Source organism: Trichechus manatus, unplaced genomic scaffold (assembly GCF_000243295.1).
Source record: "Trichechus manatus latirostris isolate Lorelei unplaced genomic scaffold, TriManLat1.0 scaffold00140, whole genome shotgun sequence".
Classification (NCBI taxonomy): domain Eukaryota; kingdom Metazoa; phylum Chordata; class Mammalia; order Sirenia; family Trichechidae; genus Trichechus; species Trichechus manatus.
In genome coordinates, this window is record NW_004444076.1 from 4516638 (window position 1) to 4541553 (window position 24916).

The 24916-nt window shown below is 38.0% G+C and overlaps 1 protein-coding gene across 12 annotated transcripts in view; it reads left to right on the forward strand.

Moving 5' to 3' along the window:
* Window positions 1-774: 774 nt before the first annotated feature.
* EED (embryonic ectoderm development) overlaps window positions 775-24916 on the forward strand; it is a 41945-nt gene continuing 17803 nt past the window's right edge. For 5 of the 12 annotated variants that reach the window (XR_002825488.1, XM_012558151.2, XM_023739797.1 and 2 more), the window contains exons 1-7: window positions 1933-2169; window positions 12642-12794; window positions 14703-14795; window positions 17215-17280; window positions 18350-18475; window positions 19962-20043; window positions 24190-24281. Coding sequence is in view for 9 of the 12 variants with exons in the window: in XM_012558151.2 (XP_012413605.1) it covers window positions 2056-2169; window positions 12642-12794; window positions 14703-14795; window positions 17215-17280; window positions 18350-18475; window positions 19962-20043; window positions 24190-24281 (726 nt within the window). In the remaining 3 variants the exon portion in view is untranslated. Of the gene's footprint in view, window positions 2170-12641; window positions 12795-14702; window positions 14796-17214; window positions 17281-18349; window positions 18476-19961; window positions 20044-24189; window positions 24282-24916 lie in introns of all 12 variants that reach the window. The other 7 variants (XR_002825487.1, XR_002825489.1, XM_023739799.1 and 4 more) reach the window with 3 other exon arrangements.

Here is a 24916-nt window from a genome sequence, read left to right on the forward strand (position 1 = left end):
GACAAGTTTACTCCCACTTCCCAGGTTTCATTGATCCCAGACACAGAGTAATTTTGATTTGAAATGCTTTCGTTAATTATCCTTTAGTTGTAGAGGTATATTTCACAAACATTCTTCCCAACTGGCAAGGGAGCATGTTAGTCTCTGCCCATGAAAATGTCATACCAAAGCACATCTTACTTTCTCAGTGGCTGACTCCATACCAGTCTCATCTCTCTTCTCACCAACCAGGGAGTGCTTAGCAGTACCTGGCACACTAGGATTCGACCAATAACTGCAGTTATTAAGATCTCAACTTTAAAAATTTTTTTTTAGCTTCCTTATTTTTCCTGAGTCTTCTTTGCAAAAACCTCTTATTCTGCCTTGCCTTTGCTTTACCACCCTTTTCTCATTCTCAACCATGAGTTCTCTCTTCTTATCTCCAAAAGAAGACTGACTTGCAGCCTGCAGATAATGAAACTGATTTTCTCTGTTAAAGTATCATGCAGAAGTAATTCAGGTACACTAGAATGTTATGGAAGGGGCACTCTAGACTGGCTATCTTTTGGGTGATGTAACAAACTCAAAAAGAGAAAAGGTATATAAAAGCAAGTCAGTGCTATAGAAATTTGGATGCTTTCCCACCTCTTCATTTTTACAGAAGAGGACACTGAGTCACAGAAAGATAACTAGTCACAACTATGTTCTAAAAAAAGGGGGGGGGTGAGGGGAGGACTAGATTTATACCTTGTTATCTTCTTTTCCCGCTGCTCATTCAGTTATACGGCTTAATGACCCATCTCACAAATCCACAAGGTTCAGCAATATATTTGGCACCCGTCAAGAGCACAGATATGGTAATACTAATAGAAGTGTTTTGATGAAGTAGAAATTTTATTGCCTTTCTGCAAATTTTATTATAGCTGATGTGTCAAAAAAATATATTGTCTGTCGTTTAAGTCCCATCCATTGTTGGAAGGGTCCACTGATTTATAGGCCTTGGCGTTGTTCTGGGCCTTAATAATCCTTCAGCAATTAAAAAGAGAACTTCAGCTGTAATTCTTTGAGGTCTAGAATCATATTATGATTACAGGATATTCCTACTTAAGCCTTACCCAATATTGGCACCAACCGGTTGAGAATAATCACTTATCGCAATAAATACTCATCAGCATAAATATCTACCAAGAATTTAAAGCGCATCCTAAGACTACGACTTCGTAGCGCTTTGAAATCCATCCGGGACTACGGAAACTGAGTGGAAGACTACCTGGTTCAGCAAACAGTATTTCGAAAATAGGAGGGGTGTGGAGGAGGCGGGTCCGGATGGACCCAGCGCGAGAATACGCCCCGGCGCATGCGCGTCTCCTAGCGGGTAACTTCCACTTCTCGATGGGGGAGGCAAATGGAAACCAGTCTATAGTTTTGGAATATCTGTTCTCAGTAAAAAACTAAATTGTGAAAGATTCCGTGAATAATGTGAGAGAGATATCCTCCGAGTTCAAGATTAAGGCTATACTTCGCATACACCGCTGAAGCAAGAGGTAACTTCTCGTATTTCCCCCCGTCCCTTGGGCCATTGGTGGTCTAGTCCATTCCACATACTTTCGAGCCCCTGCAGCGGGTCGAGGATCGAAGGTTTGGGCCAATTGCGGCTGAAACGGCTTTGGAAGGAGAAAGGGGGTGAGGGAGAATCCCTCTGAGTTCCATCTCTCCTTTTCGAAGCGGTTGTGGGAAAGGGGACGTACGAAATACTGCCCTCAAAAGCCAACGGATCGTACCTCTCCGTGCAAATTGCCGGAGGACCGCGGGAAAAGGGCAAGAGGAGAGTAGGGAAAGGGAAGGAGCCAGAAAGCTGCGCGGGAGGGCGCGCGAGCGCGCCCCTTTTTCAGCAGTGTGGCGGGGTCGCACGCACGCCCGCCTCGGCGGCTGGGCGCGGTTTGCGACAGTGGGGGGAGCGGTGGAGGTGGCGGCGGCAGTGGCAGCTTTACGGCAAGCTCTGGCCGGGCTTGCTTGACGGCGGTGTGGCGTAGGCCCCGCCCGAGACGGCAGGAACCTGGAGGGAGGCGGAGGAATATGTCCGAGAGGGAAGTGTCGACAGCGCCGGCGGGAACAGACATGCCTGCGGCCAAGAAACAGAAGCTGAGTAGCGACGAGAACAGCAACCCGGACCTCTCGGGAGACGAGAATGTGAGTGCAGCCCGGAGCAGTCGGGACGGTACTTTGGAGTGAAAGTTTTAAATTCTTTTTAAACTGTAGGCGCTGGGGCGGACGGGCAACTGTGGGGGGGAGGGAGAGGTGTCACTCTCTGCTCAGGAAAATGCGGGCGTGGAGGAGAAAATCAAACTTGTCTCTGGGGATGTTGAGCTGGGGCCAAGGACAAACAGAAACGTGGCGAAGGAGGGTGATTTAAATGATTGCTTGATGGGCAGAGGATGTGAGGTGGTCTGTTCTGACATCTTGTTGCCTGTGATTGAGGGGAGGGAGAATGTTGAGGCCTTAGGAAGATTTTGAGAGAGTACGGACCTGAGATTCCAGTAGTTTAAAAGGCATGTTAGAGATTTTTTAAGAGAGTTGGAAGGAAGTGGATAGTCTGTTAGGGCCTCTTAATAATTTGGGAGACAGTGTCACTCATAGACCCCTGTGGATTTTCAGGATAGGAAAAATAAATCTTCGATTTACAGGATTTGGGTAACTTTTAAGGGGATTTTGTGTCTGCTCCTGTCCTGCCTGTGGAGATGGGGTGTGTAAGCTTTTCTGTGGGAGAAGCAGATTAAGAGGGTCGCTTTCTGACGTGTAGGGGGAACGACCTTTAAGGAAGAAATAAGAAGGGACAGTTTTTCCTTTGAAAGTTGTTTAAGATAAGCGGGACGACCTAAAAGATTTTAGGCAACGGAGTGGTAAATGCAGATTGGCTTTGGAATCAGAGTTTTTTTTTTTAAAGTTCTGAGATGGATCTTGGTAATCATCTAGTCCCAACAGTTTACCAAGCTGTGTTTAGATGACTCGCCAATAACAACTAAACTGACATTTATGGATGTAGATTGAAGAATGAAATTCACTCTGCAAGTAATCCAACTAAAATTCTTTTTTTGAGGAATGAGTGTATAAGTAAAGGTAAAGATGAATGATGATTAGTGAAATATCCTTGGAACTTCCAGGTGATAACAAGAGAAGGAAGTTTCAGGTTTATGTAGTATTCTGTAGAATGCCTAATATTATTTTGATTTGCATACCAACCTTCTTAACTAGAAAAAAGATGAACCTTTTCTCCCTCAATCCTGCAGCACGCTTTCGAATCACTTAGGTTTTATAAAAGTGGCAAAATAAATTTGATAGATATTTTAGAGTAATTGATTTTTCTCAAGTCAACAGATAGTGATATATAAACCAGGTTCTTGTTTTAAGTTTATATCCAATAAGGTCAGTACAGTGTCTGAAACCTATTGCTGTCAAGTCGATTCTGACTCATAGTGATCCTATAAGACAGAGTTGAACTGCCCCATAGGGTTTCCAAGGGCTGCTGCCACATCTTTTTTCCCCAGAGCAGCTGGTGGGTTCAAACCTCTGACCATTTGGTTAGCAGCTGAATGCTTAACCACTGTTCCACCAGGGCTCCTTAAAATGTCTAAAAGATAGTTCATTCAAGGGTATTACTCCAAAATTTGAACCCTCCTTATCATAATGTAATAATTTCTGAATACCTTTTAAAAAATTTTTTAGTGTTATGCCTGCATGGTGTAATTCTTCATTTTCCTCAATTTGGCTAGTTTTTTAGGAATTGTTACATCTTACACATTCAGTTCCTAAATTCTATATCATAGACACTGAAGCTTATGTACGGAGACTTTATGTTTTTCTTTATTTTGATGAGTAGGTTTAACTTTCTTTGTGGGTACCTTGAAATTTACTCCTATCTTCCTAAGTTTAAACCAGTCTTTTACTACTTGATATCACCTTGACTTCCTCTCCATTTGGAAGTTCTACACCTTCACTGTTTATGCCCTCTTTTATTGTTCTGACATGGTCATTTGCAGATTGATCTCTTTGGTTCCCTGTTGTAAATCTTTTAGTTTTGTTTTATTCTTGGGAGTTCATTACCTATGGTGGTGTGTGACTGATGCTGCCTTGTGTCCTAGATTGAGGTCTGACGTTGCTGGTTCTCTAACTGATGGAGTCCCTTTAGTAATTCTTGTAAGTTTGGTTTGGTTTTTACATATTCCGTTAATTTCTGTTTATCTGGAAATGTCCTAATTTTGCCATCATATTTGAGCGAGAGTTTTGCAGGATATATTATTCTTGCTTGGCAGTTTTTTTCTTTCAAGGTTTTATATATGTCATCCCATTGCCTTCTTGCCTGCATGGTTTCTGCCCAGTAATGAGAGCTTAGTCTTATTGTTTTCCCTTTGTATGTGACTTTTTGTTTTTCTCCAGCTGCTCTAAGGATTCTTTGTCTTTGCTTTTAGCGAGTGTGATTATGATATGTCTTAGTGATTTTTTTGGGGGGGGGTCTATTCTATATGGGGTTCGTTGAGCTTCTTGGATGGTCGGCTTTTCATCTTTCTTGATATTAGGGAAGTTTTCTGTCAGTAAATCTGCAGTAATCCTCTCTGTGTTTTCTGTTTTCTCCCCCTGTTCTGGAATTCCGATCACATGCAGATTTTTGCTTTTGATTGTACCCCACGTCTTTCTCAGGGTTTCTTCATTTTTCTTCATTCTTTTCTCTGATTTTTCCTCAAAGTAGTGTCCAGGGATTTGTCTTCAGTTTTACTGATCCTGTCTTCCATTGTTTCATATTTGCTCCTAAAACCTTGTATTGCACTGTCCATTTCTGAAATCTTATTTATCTTTTGAATTTCTAATTGCTGTTTTGTATGATTTCTTGTGTATTTATTTTGACATTTTGTTCCTGTATTATTTTTCTGAATTCTTCCATTGCTTTGTCTGTGTTTTCCCTGATTTTGTCTGTATTTTCCATGATTTTGTCTATTTTTTCCTTATTTTTTGTCTGCATTTTCCTTCAGCTCTTGGAGAACCCTGAATTTTAGAGTTTTCAATTCCCTATCATGTAGTTCCAGTGCCTTTTCTTCTATCAGAAGATCATCTGGTGTTTTATTTTGGTTGCTTTCTTGAGCTATCCGGTCCTGTTATATGTTTTGATATTGTCTGCTGTCTCCTGTACGTTCAGAAATTATTTTCTTTGTTTACTTATTGTAGATTTGTTTGTTTTGTCCTGCTGTTTTGTTTTATTTGGTTATGTCTGGGCAGGCAGGCTGGGCATGTTTTGTTGCTTGTTTGCCTGTGGGCACAATATGTCTCACTACCTTGTCCAGGTGAGCAGGGCACGTCATTCAGCTGTGGTACATCAGGACAGGTCCAGCGGGGGTGGACGGGTGGGGATGGGTAGTTTGTGGCACAAACTGAGGATGACAGGGCGGGGCTGGGGGCCAGTGATGGGCGAGGTCAGCGGGACCATGTCAGTGCCGCTCGGGGGTGTGGCGCTTGGCATACAGTGCAGATAGGCAGGAGGGAAGGGAGAGGCTGTGATGTGCAGAGCTAAGTGGGTGAGTGAAAGAAGAGGAGAGAAACAAAAGCAAACAAATGAAGGAAAAAAGTAAATAAAATGGCGGCATGGTAGGATTCAGGGAGTGGGGGCGGGGCCAACCTGGTGAGGCCGTGTGCCTGTGGCTCTCTAGTCAAGTGGTGCGGCTTTGCCTGTCGAGAAGGGGTGTGGGCAGCGCACAGGGCTAGGTGGGCAAGAGAAAGGAAAGAGGGGAAAGAGAGATGAAATCAACAAACAAAAAAATTAACAAATTAAGAAAATAAAAGAATAAAAAATAAAAATAAATAAAAACAACAACAAAAATATGGCAATGGGGGAGCCAGCTCTTGGGGGCATGGTTGAATTAGGGTGGCAGTGAACCGATGTCTCTCACTGGGTGACATGGCACAGCCCATCAGGAAGGGGTGGAGACAGTGCAGGGCCTAGGTAGGAGTGAGAAGGAAAAGGGAGAAGGGGAAAGATAAAGAAAAATAAAAAATATGGTGCTGAGGGAGCCAGCTTATGAGGGCAGTGCAGACCCGGGGAGGCCATGTGTCAGAGCTGAGTGGTACAGCACAGCACACCAAGAAGGGGGATGTGGTGCATGGGGCTAGGTGGGCAGGAGAAACGGAAGGAGGAAAGGGAGAAAGAAGAAACAACAACCAGAAAGAAAAACAAATAAATAAATAAATAAAAATGGCACTGAGGGAGCTGGTTGGTGATGGCGGTGTAGCACGGCCTCTCAAGGAGGGACGGGGATGGCACACCAGGCTAGCTGGGTCGGAGAAAGGAAAGGAGGGAGAGAGAGAGAGAAGCAACAAAAAAAAGCTAAACAAAAACAAACAAACAAAATGGCACTGAAGGGGCTGGGTGGTGGAGGCAGGGTGGACCTGGGTGGCAGTGAGCTGGTGTCTCTTTGGCCGACCAACTGTGGCCCATTGGAAAGCAGTGGAGCCTCGTAAAGGGAAGAAAGGTGGTAGGTGGGAAAGCGTGTATCCCTGGTTACCAGGTGCTCTGTCTCCTGTTAGGAGCTCCATGAAGTTGCCTTCCCATACTCCTTGTCTGCATTCCTTGGTGGCTGTAGTCCAAGATGGTGAATCCGTGCCGTGTTAGCTGGAAGGTGACCTCCACTCCGTAGCTCTTCTCGTTCTTTGTCAGTTTCTTATTCCATTCAGCATTTGATTGAGTTCTTTATTCCTTCATTTGATGCTTATGGTTCCAGGATTGATGTTTGTATCTGTTTTATTTAGTTTTTCAGGTCATTGCTGCAGAGGCATGGCATTCTGCTTCTGGCTATAGGGCCATGTTGGCTCTGCCTCCCCTGAATCATATATACAGCATGGTGTCACTACCAGGATTTTCACTGAAGAGATGGGAAAGGATTCTTTTTGTGGATTGAAGAAAGATATTTTTGGATTGTCAGTTTGTAGGATCTTAGACTTGAAATTTCTTGGAAAGTTTGGGTGTTGAATGTTAAAGTCTTTTTTTTCCCGTTTGTGCTTCCCATTCTCATACATTGGGGTTTAACATTTTTGACACTCTTCATTCTAGTCCTTGGAGCCTGTTACTCTTTCTGGATTTTCTTAAACGTCTCTAGACAGGTTAGACTAGTGATTAAGAGCACAGACACTGGATCCAAATGCGGGGTTAAAAATCCTCTATTTGTTGGTTGTTTGACCTTGAACAAGGTACTTAACCTCTGCCTCAGTTTCTTATTCAAAAAATGGGGATGATAATGGCAAAGGGTACTTAACCTCTTTCTCAAGTTTCTTATCTGAAAAATGGAGATGGTAAGGGTACAAACAGTTATAAGCGCTGGACTACTGGCCAAGGGATTGGAGGTTCGAAGGCACCTCAGAAGACAGGCCTGGAGATTTGCTTCCGAAAGATCACATCCTCGAAAACATTATGGAGCAGTTCTACTCTGCGCACATTGGGTTGCCGTGAGTCGGTATCAAGTTGACTGCAACTAGCAACAACAGTGGTATTTACTTCTTGGGATTTTTTTGAGAATTAAATGAAATAATATAGGTGAAGGGCTTAGAAGAGTACCTGTCCCATAATAGGTACTACCGGAAAAAAAAAGAAGTTGCTGTCAACTCGATTCCAACTCATAGCAACCCTCTAGGACAGAGTAGAACTGTCCCATAGAGTTTCCAAGGAGCGCCTGGTGGATTCAAACTGTCAACCTTTTGGTTTGCAGCCATAGCTCGAAACCACTGTGCCACCAGGGTTTCCAGTAGGTACTACTCAAGAGTTAATTATTTACAATAGTTATTTTGTGATCATATAGTTGACACTTCTACATACTTAATAATCAGGCAGAATGTATAACAACTATGTCAGTAACCTATTTAGACTGAGGAAAAATCAAAGACCAAGTAAGTTGAAAGCTTCTTTTCTTTTCGCAGACCATTAAGGGGAATATAGTTGGTGTATTTTAAAGCTATTCAGAACCAAAGGAATGGATTAAGCTTTTAAGTTCCTCCATTTGGATAGTGACATAACCTTTTTTGTGCCTTGGGCCCCTTAGCGAATCCTGTGGATCCTTTCAGAATAACATTTTTAAATGTATAAAATAAAGTATTGTTTTAAAAAAAATAAAGCACAGAGAAAATTAAAACAGGGTGTATTTGAGCGTTTATATGTATTTAGGGAGACCATTCTGATTCTACAAAAACAGATGGCTCAAAGTTGGCTAGTTATGATGATGCTTTTAAAGAGAAGAGGAGGGAGAAGAATAGAAAATCAACCATTGGCTAATCTTAACGTGATTGAACCCTGCTCCCCTCTTACTGAAATCTGCTGACATCAGGTTACTAGGTAGTTTCTGGCCTGGCCTGGCTTTTCCCCTCTTCCCCTTTATTTGCATAAATTTTTAGGTATTGTTCTGAGGTTTTTAAAACGATAAAAGGTGCCTCATCTCCCAGGAAGCAAGGGAAATTACCTAAAGTTACTTTTTTTTTCTTTAGATGAACTCTGAGCTAGCTTATGGTTAACAGATATCTTGTCACAGAAGAATTTGCAAAGATTAATAGCTGTGTTAAAGTGGACCTCAATTTTCTGATTAATACTCCTTAGGCTGGGGGCGGGGGCTAGTGGGGAATGCTGCAAAGTAGTTTAGCAGTTCTTGGTGAAAAAACAGTTTTACAGTTTGTTTGTTTTGAGGGTAGAGGATGTCAGGCTTTTATTGTTAATTTTGGGTTCATGGGTAAGACAAACACCTTGAAATTAAAGTTGTCTATTTTTAATTTTATTTCTCAGCATGTAAGGTTACAAACAACATCAATTACAAAATATTAAAGTATTTTTAAAACAAATTTGAGATGTAGTAATGTATATGCTTTATTAGGACTTTAAATAACAAGCTCTAGCTGCAGGTCTGATAGTGATGAGTATAAACAGTTTTTTGAGATCTGTAACAACTATAATATGAAAATACCTGATTTCCACTGGTGACAAAGTCACAGGTACAGTAGCATTAGCATGTATGTTATCTGCATTCATAATTGAAAAAAGGGCGAAATTGCAGTTTTAAAAAAAACCAAACCAGTTGCTGTCGAGTCGATTCTGACTCATAGCGATCCTATAGGACAGGGTAGAACTACCCCATAGGGTAGCTGAATGTAAAGAAGCTGGTGTATATACCATTTCCATAGTGTTAAAGACAGGGTTCAAGCCCCTGCTGATAATTTGCATTTCTAATAAGGTCCCAGGCGATGCTGATGCTGCTGGTTAGGAACCAATTGTGAGAACCATTAGTAGAGCAGTGGTTCTTAAAGTTTATTATACGTAAAAATCACCTGGGGATCTTGTTAAAATGTAGATTCTGATTCAGTATACCTGGGGTAGAAAGGTGAATTCTCATACAGGGGTTTGAACTGGTTTTAAGCCCTGATTAAAAGAAAATTTTCAGGAAAAGGAAAATGAACCCGTGTTAAAGATTTTATGTTACTCAGAGTAACCAAAACCCATTGCCGTCCAGTCGATTCCAACTCATAGCGACCCTATAGACAAATGTTATAATTGGTTCAAAGGAATAGTTAAAACAGCACAAATTTATGTGGAGCAGAGAAATGTAGAGATGAATTGCAGATGGGGCCAAACTTTTCCACCAAGTGAAAAGGAAGATTTGAATCTCTACTGGCCAAGAAAGAATTGTAAAAAGAGAAAATAATTGTTAAAAAAGCTCAAAGACAATGAAGAGGACTAGAATCTGATAACCTGAGGATGTGCTGTAGACGATGCATAGTTTTTCACTGAAACAAAAATTTTTTCTACGCTAGATTTTAACTTATGTAATAGAACTGAAATGTTAGAGAAACAGGGAGGGATTAAAAACAGTGATTTTAACATAGGAATTGAAGTTCAAAACTTTACATTTTCTGTATGTATAAAGGCTAATTTCATTGCATTAAGTTACAGTTTGAATATTCAGTAAACATCTATCTATCCAGTTTGTTCTTCTTTCCCCTAATCAGTATATTCCAAAATAGTGGGTTTTTTTTTTTTTTTTAAAGCATTTCCTTTTGGAACCATTTGAAGTTTAGAAAACTGTTCCCCAAGAACTACTATAGCCTATTGTTTTTAAGTGAATTAATAATGAATTTTGTATATGCTTTTTTGAAACTGCAGTTTTTTTAAAAATCTTTTTTATTATATTTTTGGTGAAAGTTTACACAGCAAATTAAGTTCGCATTTAACAATTTCTATACGTATTGTTCAGTGACATTGGTTATATTTTCCACAGTGTGTCAGCATTCTCATTATTTCTGTTCTGGTTGCTCTGCTTTCATTAATCTAGCTTCCCTGCCCCCTCCGCCTTACCTTCTCATCTTTGTTTTAGGGTAAATATTGACCATTTGGTCTCATATAGATGATTATATAAAGGAGCACAGTGCTCACTGGTTATACTGTTTGTCTTATGAGCCAGTCATTTATTTGGCTGAAAGGTCACCTCTGGGGGTGGCTTCAGTTCTGAGTTTAAAGGGTATCTGAGGGTGATAGTCTTGGAGGATCCTTTAGTCTCTACCAGTCCGGTAAGTCTGGCCTTTTTAGGGATTTGAGTTTTGTTCTACATTTTTCTCCCATTCTATCTGGGATCATCTATTGTATCCCGGGACAGAACAGTTGTTAGTGGCATCCAAGCACCATCTAGTTCTTCTTGGCTCAGGATAGATGAGGCTGTGATTCATGTTAGCTATTAGTCCTATAGACTAATTACTTCTTTGAGTCTTTGATTTCCCTCTTTGTCTTTCGCGCCAGACAAGTACAGACCAATAGCTGTATCTTAGATGGCTGCTCGCAAGCTTTTTTTTTTTTTTTTAAATTGTGCTTTAGGTGAAGGTTTACAGCTCAAGTTAATTTCTCATTCAAAAATTTATGCACGTATTGTTTTGTGACGTTGGTTGCAATCCCCACAATGTGACAGCATGCTCCCCCTTCCCACCCCAGGTTCCCTGTGTCCGTTCGTCCATTTCCTGTCCCTTCTTGCCTTTTCATCCTGCTTTTGCCAAGAGTTGCCCACTTGGTCACATATATTTGATTGAACTAAGAAACATGTTCCTCATGTGTGTTACTTTTTGTTTTATAGGCCTGTCTAATCTTAGGCTGAAAAGTGTGCTTTGGAAGTAGTTTCACTTCGGGGTTAGCAGAGTGTCCAGAGGCCATAGTGTCGAGGGTTCCTCTAGTCTCTGTCAGACCAGTAAGTCTGGTCTTTTTTCATGAATTTGAATTCTGTTCTACATTTTTCTCCCACCCTGTCTGGAACTCTTCAGTTATGATTCCTGTCAGAGGGGTCATTGGTAGTAGCTAGGCACCATCTAGTTCTTCTGGTCTCAGGCTGGTGAAGTCTCTGGTTCATGCGGTCCTTTCGTCTTTTGGGCTAATATTTTCCTTGTGTCTTTGGTTTTTTTCATTCTTCTCTGCTCCAGGTGGGATGGGACCAGTAGATGTATCTTAGATGGCCGCTCGCAAGCTTTTAAGACCCCAGACGCTACTCACCAAAGTGGGGTGTAGAATATTATCTTCATGAGCTATGTTACGCCATTTGGGAACTCTAGTGGCACAGTGGTAAAGAGCATGGCTGCTGACCAAAAGGTCAGCAGTTCAAATCCACCAGCTGCTCCTTGGAAGCCCTGTGGAGTAGTTCTACCCTGTCGTATAGGGTCGCTATGAATTGGAATCGACTTGACAGCAATGGGTTTGGTTTTTTGGATTTATGCCAGTTGACCTAGGTGTCCCCTGAAACTATGGTCCCAGCTACTCAGTCCCTCAAAGTGCTCTCAAGCTTTTAAGAACCCAGACGCTACTCACTAAACTAAGATGTAGGACAATGTCTTTACGAATTATATTATGGCAGTTGACTGTAAACTCTAGTTAATTTTAATCTCTATAATATGAAGCCAATGTGAAGAAGCAGTAATTTGGAAATAGACCTAAGGAACTGTGTCCCAGACTGTTCTCATAGATCTTAATGGCAATTCATGAAAAAAGGCTTTCTGTGGATTGAATTTAGGAACTACTGCCCTAAGGTGAAAGGAGCCTTGGTGGTGCAGTTGTTAAGTGCTTAACTGCTAGTCAGAAGAAAAGTCAGCAATTCAAACCCACTAGCCTCTCCTGAAGAGAAAAGACCTGGTGATCTGCTCCCGTAAAGATTACAGCCTTGGAAGCCCCATGGCGCAGTTCTACTCTGTCCTATATGGTCACTATGAGTCAGAATTCATCAGAAGAGAAATCTTCAGGCCTGTCTTCCAAGGTGCCTCTGGGTGGGTTCAAACCATTTGAGCCGTCTGGGGACTGTAGTCTATGGAGAATTGTAAAGATTAAATAAGCTACTATATTAAAGGGGCTGGCACAGACCATTGCTTTATTATTTCAAGGCAGTATTACTATTATCATTATTATCATTCTGATTAACATTTTTTTTTTGAAATGTCAAATATCTACAAAAATTTTGACATGTAGTTTTAAGATCGCTTTTTATTGTTATTTGGGGCAGTAATAAATTTTACCATTTATTGCAGAATTTGATCATTCACCAGCTACCCAGAATAAAGTCATTTCCTGCTAAGTACAGTGTTGCTATTTCACGTAATTTTTCCTTATTTACTGCTTACAGGATGATGCTGTCAGTATAGAAAGTGGTACAAACACTGAGCGCCCCGATACACCTACAAATACGGCAAATGCACCTGGAAGGAAAAGTTGGGGAAAGGGAAAATGGAAGTCAAAAAAATGCAAATATTCTTTCAAATGTGTAAATAGTCTCAAGGTATGTGCAGAAAGCATTGAGTGAATGGTTGAATACTAGACTTCAGAATTATTTCTCAGTGGTAAACATTTTATACTTGTGATACTCAAGTTTAAAATACTTAAAAGTTAAGAGTTTTGAATTTTTTTTTGCTTATTTCACTTTCATCCTTTTCTTTATTTGTAATTGTTTTCAAAGAAAAAGATGTACATTTTTTAAAACTTCGAATATTCAATATTGGGAAAACTAAGGATTGGGGTGATTTAAATCACTGTCCTCAATTTTTTTTTTTTCTTTGTAAATAGATTTACTCGTATGTATTTAAGATGCTTTCATTTACATGTATTTTCTGTTTTTTAAATTTTGGGGTTTTTTTTCCCTATACTGAATAAAAGTGTGTGTTACATTATCTTGACATAAATTTACGTTAACCTTTTCTAAATGTCTAGAAATACTTTTGGGTAAGTCTTGGGAAAACATAAGTTATGGCTATATGATGTTATTTTCCTGTCTATGTAGCAAAATTAGGTGCTCAGTGTATCAAATTAAACCTCTTTAAAAGGAGAGAGGGGAGGCATTGGTGGTTCAGTGGTAGAATTCTTGCCTTCTAGGCAAGAGTTCTGGGTTCTCTTATAGCCAGTACAGCTCATATGAAGCCACTACCTGTCATTGGAGGCTTGCCAGTTACTATGATGCTAAACAGTTTTCAGCGGAGCTTCCGGACTAAAGCAGACTAGAAAGAAAGGCCTGGCTGTCTACTTCCAAAAAATCAACGAACGAAAGCCCTTGGATCACAAGGGTCTGATCCGCAACCAATCATGCTGCTGGCACAGGTCCAGGCAGCATTTCCTTCCATTGTGCATCGGGTTGTGTGGAGTGAGGAACTACTGATAGCAGCTAAGAACAAAAAGAGAAATAAATCTCAGCGTATTAAAAAAAAGAAGGAGGTATTCATTAGTTTTATTAACCTACTACTTTTAGGTACTGTATCTGGAAAGTATTTTTAATGAGTGTCTAAATATTTCAAAAGCCTAAAGCTGTGACTTTTTAAATTATAAAAAATGAAAATTGTTTGCTTTAAAAGTGAAAACAACGCCCTAATGTGGACGTGAAAGTCCCTGTTAAATGCCAGGAGATTGATTGCCAGTAACATACTAAGATCGGAAGATAACTTCTGTGAACAAAAGTGAATAATTACTTCTTGTACTCCTCCTTATAGCTTGGGCTCAAACATAGCAACGATTGTGAGGATGGCACAGGACCGGGCAGTGTTTCGTTCTGTTGTACATAGGGTGGCTATGAGTTGGAACCGACGCGACGGCACCTAACAACAGCAACATAGTCTCCTAGTGATTGTTTTTGTGAAGTTACTTGGGATGTTTTTCTTTTAAGACCCAAATTTAAGGTTATTTAAAATTTTTTCAGCTGGATTAATGGAAAGCAGAAATTTGAGTGAAATCTGCTATGCTTCATGTTACAAGAAAAATATTAAGCCTAATAAAGTTCAGTGAATGGTAGAGGAACTGTGTTAACTCTTAAGGTCATTTATTAGTTTCCTGTTTCTGAAAAATAAATTGTGGCCCAAGAGATACAGTGCATCTACCAAAATTATCAGTTTATTATGTTTCAGAAAACTAAAGTTGGTTTAAGAAAATAAAAAAAAGTATTTTCATGGATAAGTAGTTGTTAACTAACCTGTGATTTACATCTTTGATAGTTATAAAACTTTATAATATGTCATTATTTTAAAACATAAGACCTGGACTAGCAAATGTCTTTTAATTTTTGTGTCAAAAGTCAGTTTATATATGGTAAACATAATGTCTCATATTTTGCAAAAAAGTTATAAAGGGGAAGGTCAGTTGTCTGTTGCTTTACTGTCATTTTTTAATTTCTAAAATATATTCTTATTTCATGATTGTTTTATAGGAAGATCATAACCAACCATTATTTGGAGTTCAGTTTAACTGGCACAGTAAAGAAGGAGATCCATTAGTGTTTGCAACTGTAGGAAGCAACAGGGTGAGTGTTAAGGGGTCTGTTTGGCATTTAGTCTGATTATGGGACTCTAGTGTTAATATAATATTGAAGTGGAATGATTTTGAAGTAAATTATCTATAGCTGATTTGACAATTTTTTTTCTTAAAGTGAAGCATTCTAGAAATTGTCAAATTAGAACTAGTATTCAAGACTGACTAAACACATCTGTTTCACATACTACTTGCAATTGTTTATGAAATAGGTTTTGTATTTGTCTTCATAAATATTTTGAGTAGTGGAAAGAATTGACTTTGCTCTTTTTCTTGAAATGATTTCAGTAGTTGCTTACCGTTCATATAGGATATGAATTGTGATTTTTAAAAGTAATAAACATAACTAGTGACTATAAGTACCAAACTTAAATCTAGTGGATGTAAATAATACTGAAGCTGTTGTTTTAATTGTTTGCAGTAAACATTTGTTTGAGTTTGCTGCTGCTGTTTTTTTTTTTTTCTTTTAAGGAAGCCAGAAGTATCTTGAAAAGTATCTTGCAAAGGACCATTCTGGCACATTTTTACTTAAACAAACTGGTATTTAACTTTACTTAAACCAGAACAGTTGGGTTGCAAAGATTTATATGTTTCATTACAGTCACTTCAAAATGAATGGTGAACAGGAGGGTTCCCTCGTGCTTTCCGGGGAGTTTTCAATTAAAGTGAAACCACTTCAGGGAAAACTTGTTAAGTCTTCCTTTAGCTAACATTCTACTTATCGGTTAATACGGCAGTATTAACTAACAGACTAACTGGATATGGGTTGACAACAAATACAGATCACTTCTTCTGTCCCCTGCCCAAGGGATAGGATAAGGGGTGAATCTGAGAGATGTCCATAAGTTGTTATTTTAATTAAGTAAAATTTTATAAATCTTTAGTAATTGTTCTAAGATTCTTGGAGAAATAGAAAGATGTAATTTTTAACGCATACTATTTGTTTCCTGCATTTTCTGTTTCTTATTCTTTTGTTCTGTTCTCTTTATAAGGGAGTTTTCAGTTTGATGTTTTTAAATGTCAGCATATTTCTAAGCTTTTTTTTTTCCCCCCTTCTTACAGTTTGAGAATCATATAATCACTCATTCTTCCATTCTGGGCTAGATCCTTCCTATTTTCTGTGTTTTAAAAAGAAAAATTTAGCTTTAGGTAGTTTCTTCCTGGACATACTTTAAGGAGTTTTAATTACATTTATGGCTTTGGTACTTTTACTATTTGCCAAGACCATTGAAATTCTGAAATACTGAAGCACCACTGAAGTTGATAGCATGGGGTAATAGCCTTTTGTGGTGTTCATCCAAACAGAGGTTGTAAAATGCAGGCTGCTTATAGTTGTATAGTCCCTAAATTCTTTGAAAACAACAATTCAGAGAAAAAGTGATGTAGTTTCAAATAAAGATTGAGGTTATTTTTCCTAGTTGGGAACATAGTCCATTACCAGTAATCAATTTGAATCTACTTTTAACACTTTTAAGACATCATTATAAACCTAAGAGTACACTTCACTGACTGCCATATTACCAGAATTAGTATGATTTGTGCTCCAGTAATTTTACTGCAGTGTTCTAGGCTTTCTCATTTAGAGAATCCCTACTATCAGATAGCTTTTTTTTTAATGACTTTGAAGGATTTTGTATAGTTTATCGAATTACAGAAAATTCTATTAGGATTTCTTTAAAAGAAAGAAAGTAAGACAAAGTTATCTCTTAAGTTATAACCAGTTAGAAGCCATTTAAGGAATTTTTTTTAGAATATTACTGTAAAGGAGATTATTTTATGAATTTAATAGTGATAGATAATTTACAGGATTTTCATAGTATTCATATATACTTTTATTAAATTTTAATAACAGGTCATTGCTAATGTAAGCTATAAGAAGCATGTAAAGAAGTTTAAAAAATTAGTATTATAATAATATATATAATTACTGACAAATGAGGACCACCATATATGAGAAAGTTAATATGCAGTGAGCCGTGTTTATGAAAAATTAATTCATTATTAGCTAGATTGTAGATTTTCTTGTGTATAATTACTATATAAATTATCTAAAACTACCCAAATACTTTTTTAAGATTTCAATTAAAAGATGAAAAACCACAGCTTTAGGAAGTGGTTATACTTTCCTTTGAGGTCTTCAACTTTATTCACTTTGAAGAGTTGGTGCAGTTGTATGCATGAGGTATCAATTTAAAAGATTGGAAACAAACCATTATTAGTACAATATTTCATATACTCTGGATATTAATGTAATACATTAGGCTTTCTGTTAACTTAAATTTAAAGGAAGTATTTTAAGGCAGTATTTCTGTCATATCTTTAAAATATATTTGTAACTAAAATATGTTCAAAAGTTGAAAAGACTGTTTCTGTATTTGAGTTAAAATTTACTGTATTTTCATTTTCATTAGGTTACCTTATACGAATGTCACTCACAAGGAGAAATCCGGTTGTTGCAGTCTTACGTGGATGCTGATGTATCTTTTTTTGGGCTTTTAATATCTTTGAGTGAAGAGATTGACTTTCAATAATTACAGTGAAAATTTTGTAAATTGATTAGTTCCCTAAAGTTGTATTGTCTTTTCTTAACTTTAACCAGTGCTGTTCCTTCACTGTCTAGTTTTCCTGATCTGTGGAAATCCATTGTAGGGTAGTTGGAGATGAACATTAGAAATCCAGTAATAGAAAATGTTAGCAATGATTAACTAAAACTTCTGTTTCTTTGTCTTTGCCTAGAATTATTTTAGTGAAGTTATGATGAACTTCGGTTGATCAGAAGCTGTGACTGGCAGTCACACCAAATATTTGATTAACAAAGCCTCAATTGGGGGGGGGCAGTTAGGAGGAGGTGGAATGAACACACAGTTGAGGAAATAAAATATTGCAAAACATTGGTTTATAAAGAAAAAGATATTTGAGCTAAAGGATTAGACAGAGCACTGAAAACTTTGTGATAAGATGTTTCTTCCAGATGGAATTGAAAAACCCAGCAAACAAGATAATTCAGTCTGCTGTGGAAGATGTGGGAAGAAGTGACCTGTAGCCATATTGGGAAGGACACAGGAAATTGGTGGAAAACTGAATAGTTGTTCATCTTTATTTAGAGATGCATAGTCAGAAATACTCGGGTAGAGTAGAGTCACTATGAGTTGGAATCAATTCACCGGCAATGAGTTTCGGGTTCAGAAAACTTTACAGGCTACATTTGTAAATAAAGTGTTAGGAAAACACAGCCATGCTCCTTCATTTACAAAGTGTCTGTGTCTGCTTTTGTACTTGTAAGACAGTAGTTGAATAGTGCAAACAGCTAAATAGTAATCAAAATTGAGCGGAGGGACTGCGGTTTTGTTTGTTTGTTTGTTTGTTTGCTGTAGATTGTTAGACCTAAAATCAGCATTGTGTAAGTCTGAGTGTACAAGGTAAAGTGAGAGCTTTTATATCAAAAACTTTAGCAGTTCTTTGGAGTCTTTTGTAGTGTATTGTAATCATTATTGACGTGTATTTTTCAAAAACAAATTACAGTTTCTTAACTGTGGCATTTCTTAGGCTGATGAAAACTTTTATACTTGTGCATGGACATACGATAGCAATACAAGCCATCCTCTGCTGGCTGTGGCTGGATCTAGAGGCATAATTAGGATAATTAATCCTATAACAATGCAGTGCATAAAGGTGAGATTTTGTGTTTTTTTTTTTTTATATTGTAAATCCACTTCTTTTGAATGTACACCTGTGAAAACTTGTCATGTTGAATTTAAAACCAGTGAAATAACTCCTGATTTGATTTGTACTTTGCTTATTGCTTTCTTTAGACTTTTTTTTTTTAATTGGAGAATGTATGTACATTATGGGTTGTTTTCTTTTTAATGGTACTTTAGATGAAGGTTTACAGAGCAAATTAGTTTCTCATTAAACAATACACATATTGTTTCATGACATGGGTTGCAAACCGAACGACTTGTCAACACTCTCCACTTTTCAACCTTGGGTTCCCCATTACCAGCTTTTCTGTCCCCTCCTGCCTTCTCGTCCTTGTCCCTGGGCTGGTGTGCCCATTTAGCCTGATTTTGTTTTATGGGCGTCTCTGATCTTTGCCTGAAGGGTGAACCTCAGGAGTGACTTCAGGACTGAGTTAAGAGGGTGTCTGGGAGCCATACTCTCAGGGTTTCTTCAGTCTCTTGTTAGACCAATAAGTCTGGTCTTTTTTTTATGAGTTAGAATTTTATTCTACCTTTTTCTCCTGCTGTGTCTGGGACCCTCTATTGTGATCCCTGTCAGAGCAATCGGTCGTGGTAGCTGGGCACCATCTAATTGTGCTGGACTCAGTGTAGTGGAGGCTGTGGTATGGTAGTTGTGGTCCGTTAGTCCTTTAGACTAATCTTTCCCTTATGTCTTTGGTTTTCTTCATTCTCCCTTGCTCCAGATGGGGTAGGACCAGTGGAGTATCTTAGATGGCTGCTCACAAGCTTTTAAGACCCCAAATGCTACTCACCAAAGTAGGATGTAGAACATTTTCTTTATAAACTGTGTTTTGCCAGTTGAGCTAGATGTCCCCCGAGACCATGGTCCCCAGCCCTCAGCCCAATAATACCATCCCTCAGGGAGTTTGGATGTGTTTAGACAATTTTTTTTGAGACATTTGTCACATTGGGTAAATTAAAGAATAAAAAGTGGGGAAATCTTATCATTTGCAATATTTTATTTTTTAATCACTTTTCCCCTTCAGCCTTGCTTTTTTCTGAGAAGCTCTAAATGAACAATAGTAGGAGAATTAATCCATTTTCTAAGACACCCAAACTTGGGGGTGTAGAATGAAAGGCACTTTGTTATAAACTCAAATGTGAAGCCTGTGAAGTTGTTACAGAGTTTCACAAATCACCTTAAATTGGCTTTATTAACCCTGGCAGCACTTTAGAATCACCTGGGGGTTGCTTTAAGACTGCCAGTGCCTCAGCCTCAGCTAATCCAGTCAAATCAGAATATCTGCAGGTGCGACTTGAGCGTCTTTTTTTTCTTTCTTTGTTGGGTAATTTTAATATGCAGCCAAGGTCGAGAACCACTGCTTTAAGTGAAACTACTTTTCCATTCTCTTAAGATTTATAAAACGGAATTTATTCCTTTTTGAGATGAAACTTGAATTGTTTTATATTTTTTGTAGCACTATGTTGGCCATGGCAATGCTATCAATGAGCTGAAATTCCATCCAAGAGATCCAAATCTTCTCCTGTCAGTGAGTAAAGGTAAGAGAAGCAAATATTTTTTTAGTCCTATTTATTTGGCAAGGACAAAGAGTGTTCTAAGGGGAAAAATCTTTATCAGCAGTAAGTTTTAGTAGAAAAATCTCAGGCTATATTAGCATGAAACCATGGAACACACTGTTAACGTTGGAGGTAAGTAAAAAAAATTGTGCTGAGGATTCGGTGTGTTTACTCTTCTTTCTTATTTACCATATTGTATTAAAGTTTTTAAGATAGTTTTGCAAGTCATCTTACCAGATACCTTTACTCTGTCCATTCATGTAAAAAAGAATGCATTTGAAAATCTCATGTTACTTTCAGGGCTTCAAACTGGTTTGTTCCAGTTCGAACCCCTGCTGATAATTAGCACTTCCACCCCAGATATACTGAACCGAATCTACAATTTAACAAGATCCCGAGGTGATTCTTCTGTATAATAAATTTTGAGAACCACTCCTCTACTAGTGGTTCTCAGAATTGGTCCCTAATCAGCAGCATTAGCATCCACTGGGAACTTGTTAGAAATGCAAATTATCAGCAGGGATTAGAACCAAATAAACCAGTTTGAAGACCTGGTTGCTTTTCTGTATAAAAACAGATTTTTTTAAAAAGAATTTCCTATAGAATTCCTTAAAATGCTCAGTTATCCAGTACAGCTCTGAAATATTTTTCAAACTTCTAAAGACAAAGCATCGCATTGCTTTTTATGCCTATATTGGCACTAGAAGTTTATTCTGGATTCATACAGGCCTCCTAGTCATTCTTAATCATTTCTGAGCTTTTGAAAATGAGTTAGATTGTTCTTATTTGTTCTGTTCTTAAATAGCCTTTTCTGGTTACATTTCTGCTTCTTTATTATGATTGACTTTGTTCTTTTCTTAGGCTTGTAAAACCTACAGCCCCCTTTTTCACAACTGCTCAGATTAAAAGTTCTCAAAATAAAAACTGTTCTCTTAAAATGTTTCAGCGTCACTTTTCTTTAACTACCAAGGCTTATATTGGGAACTCACCACTTCTAAAAACAGCTGAAATACCTTTTCTCTTCTTTTGATATCTTAAGCTGGGCTCAGATACTCCTTTGCAATTGACATGGGCCATAATGCCTCACTTGTTCTAAATATCACAACTTTTAGCCCTGTTCTTCCCCTTGTGGATCATTAAGAGTTTTTTGTTCTGTTTTGTTTTTGGAGAAAACTTGAGCACTTCTGCCACGCTTATTTTGTTCACCACACTCATTTATTCACCCCCCAAACCAACTTTTGACCATGTACCATATGTTAAATAACATAGCTGTACTCGATAACCTAGTGGAGTAGAATGCCTTAAAATGACATCAAATCTTGTCCCCAGTCACTTAGTCCTAACCTGTTTTTAAAACTCCCTGAGGAGCATCTTCATTTTAGTTACTGTCCCCACCTTCTTTATATTGTTACCACAGACAACTTCCTTCTTAATACCAATTCAGACTTTTCACAGTTCAAGGCTTTATTTATATCATCTTTGCAGGGAAACTTCCTTGAGAATTATCAGTCTGCCGTGAGGCTTTAAGAGCATATTTTGTAATCAGACAATTTTTCTAATTGAATAGGAATTTTGCTGCCAATGGTACCATCCAGAAAGTGAAAAGATAACCTACAGAATAAGAGAAGATACTTGTGAATCATGTATCTAATAAGGATCTTGTATACAGAATGAATAAAGAGCACTTAATCTCAACAGTGAAAGACAACGCAATGAAAAAATAGGCAAAGGTTCTGAATAGACATTTCTCTAAAGAAGCTATAAAAATGGCCAGTGAGCACATGAAAGATGTTCAACAGCTTTAATCATTCGGAAAATGCAAATTAAAACCACATTGAGATCCCACTTCATACCTACTAAGATGGCTATAATAATAATAATAAAAAGTTAAATGTGGAGCTGCCATATGACCCAGCAATTTCACTCCTAGGTATAGACCCAAAGGAAATGAAATTGATTTCCACACAAAACCTTGTACATAAATGTTCATTACATTATTTTTTTTTTTGCTGTTGGGAATATATACAGCAAAACATTAAAATATACATCAATACAACTGTTTCTACATGTACAATTCAATGACATTGATTACATTCTTTGAGTTGTGCAGCCATTCTCACCCTCCTTTTCTGAGTTGTTCCTCCCCCATTAACATAAACTCACTTTCCCCTAAGCTTCCTATCTAATGTTTTGAGTTGCTGTTGGGAATTCGATCCCATATAGTTAGTTCTTAAAAGAGCATAATGTATAGCATTATTCTTTAAAGCCAAACAGTGGAATCAACTCAGATCTCCATCAGCTGACTTGGATAAACAAACTGGCATATTTTCATACAGTAGAATAGTATTTGGCAATAAAAAGGAATGAAGTATTGATACATGCTACAACATGGGTGAACCTTGTAAGTGTGAGTGAAAGAGTTGGACATAAAAAGCCATATATGGTGTGGTTCCATTTGTATGAAATGGTCAGAATAGGCAAGCCTATAAAGACAAAGTAGATTAATGGTTGCCTAGGGGTAGGAGGTTGTGGGGGCAGGGAATGGATACAGGGTTTCTTTTGGAAGTGATGAAAATATTCTAAAATTGATCATGGTAATGGTTGCGAAATGAATAATATCTTTTATAAGGATCAGTGCAAAGCTGGTTCCTATGAGACAGAGGTTAAAGGTGTCCCAAATGTCCAACTTTTCCAAACTACTGTACCACTCCATCATCTCTAACATTAACTACTCCCCCTCCTGTCTTTTGGGTTCGGTAATTCACTGCAGCGTCTCACAGAGCTCCTGAACTGTGCTTGCAGTTAATTGGTTTGTTAGAGAAGTATTGGTACAATTCAGAATCAGGATCAGAAATAACTCAGGATACAGTTCTTTAATCAGGAGAGCTGCTTCTCGCCCTCTGCCGCTGGCCCTGCTGGGGTCCTTCTTGGGCAGACATTACAACTCTTAGCTCTGTGGGTGGGTAAGCCCTACCTCAGCCAACTAACCTTGCCATCTTCCATGTTTCAGCTCCTCTCTCCCTGTCTACCTTTAAGCCTAGTGAGATGGCAAAACTGACCAATCCCCTGGTTAGGGTTTCATACTCCTTATTTGCATGGTCTCACCCCTGCGATGGCGCCATGTACCTTTTTACATTATTAGCAAGCTATCCGTTCCCCTTGGTGGACTACAAGCACCTCATTTGCATAGCCTCACCCAGTCATTTGTTGGGAGTTACTATGGCTAGATGGGCTGTATTAAGTAATTCACCGCACTGCAGTTGCACACTTCTGTGAATATACTAAAAACCATTGAATTTAATTGTACACTTTAAGTGGATGAATTATCTAAAGTGTGTGAATTATATAAGTAAAGCTGCTTTAAGATGAAATGAAATTTAATGAAGTACTTACTGTAATAAAAAATAATGGGTTGGAACCAAGAAATAATTTTTACAGCAGTGTTATTACTGACTCTTGGTGTTACCTATGTATGTTAATATTCACGTACAGTATGTATGTTGTCATATTTCACGCTCTACATGGCATTTCTTAACATTGGTTAATATACATTATTTTGTTATTAATGTTTAATGGAAAAAGTTTACTCAAAGTACAGCTATATAATTTTTAAAGAATGATTATCATGCTATAGAATTGTGTCATGATATATGCAGTTTTCAATCATTTTGGGTTTATTGTAGAAATCTTATCTACTCAGTCTCCTTCAATTTGTTAATGTGAGTGCAGTGGAAGGGGAAGCGAGTATCTTGTTCTGTCGCATAATGTAAAAAGCTTATTTATGCTAAATCCCTAAGTATTTGTTTTCTGGTCTCAAAAACATACCTCCATCAAATTAGAATATCAATTAAATAAAATTATTTGAAGTAAATAAACTTGAAATACTTTAAAGATCATATAAATATTTCTTACATTCTTATTTTGAAAGTTCAAACTGTCTGTTTAATTCTATGTATGATTTAAATATTCAGGTCACTGTGTAATATGGATTCCATTCTTAGTCTTTACTGCACATAACTTAATGTAAGTCCAGCTCACTTTTGTAGTTTTTACTTCCTTAAGGTTTTGAAAGTCCATAATGAATGATAAAAGCTAATGTTAATTTTTTTGTGTGTGTTTTCATACTAGATCATGCTTTGCGATTATGGAATATCCAAACAGACACTCTGGTGGCAATATTTGGAGGTGTAGAAGGACACAGAGATGAAGTTCTAAGTGCTGTAAGTCAAAAGCTGCATGATAGAGACTTTCAGGTTTACGTAGCTGAATAACCACCATAGAACTTACAGAAAGCATATGAGTTGTTTTTATATAGCTCGGCAGGTAGACATTTCACTTATTTCTGACATAGAAAATTTTAATAATACCGGTGAAGGATTAAAGCAAATGAAAGTTCTTTGTTCTTTTGCCTTTTAATTATTTGTACTTTATCTGTACCAGCTCCTAGATTCTCATGAAAGAGTACTATGAACTTGTTTCTTTCCTTTATTAATCTAAAATCACCAAGTTAACTTTTATTTTGCTGTTTCTCCTTTATGAAAGAAAAAGGTTAAACTAGTTATTCATTAACCAACTTTTTTATATTTTGATGGAAGTTAAAATGTAAGTTACCTGCTTTTAGCAAATGTTTTATTTTGCTCACAGTGAGTTTCAGATAACTTGTTTCCAGCTCTTTTTGGGTGGCATGGTGCTATACAAACCTAATAGTTTGCCTGGGCGGGGGGCTGTGGGGACCATGGTCTCGGGGAACATCTAGCTCAACTGGCATAACACAGTTTATAAAGACAATGTTCTGCGTTCTACCTTGGTGAGTAGCATCTGGGGTCTTAAAAGCTTGTGAGCAGCCATCTAAAAT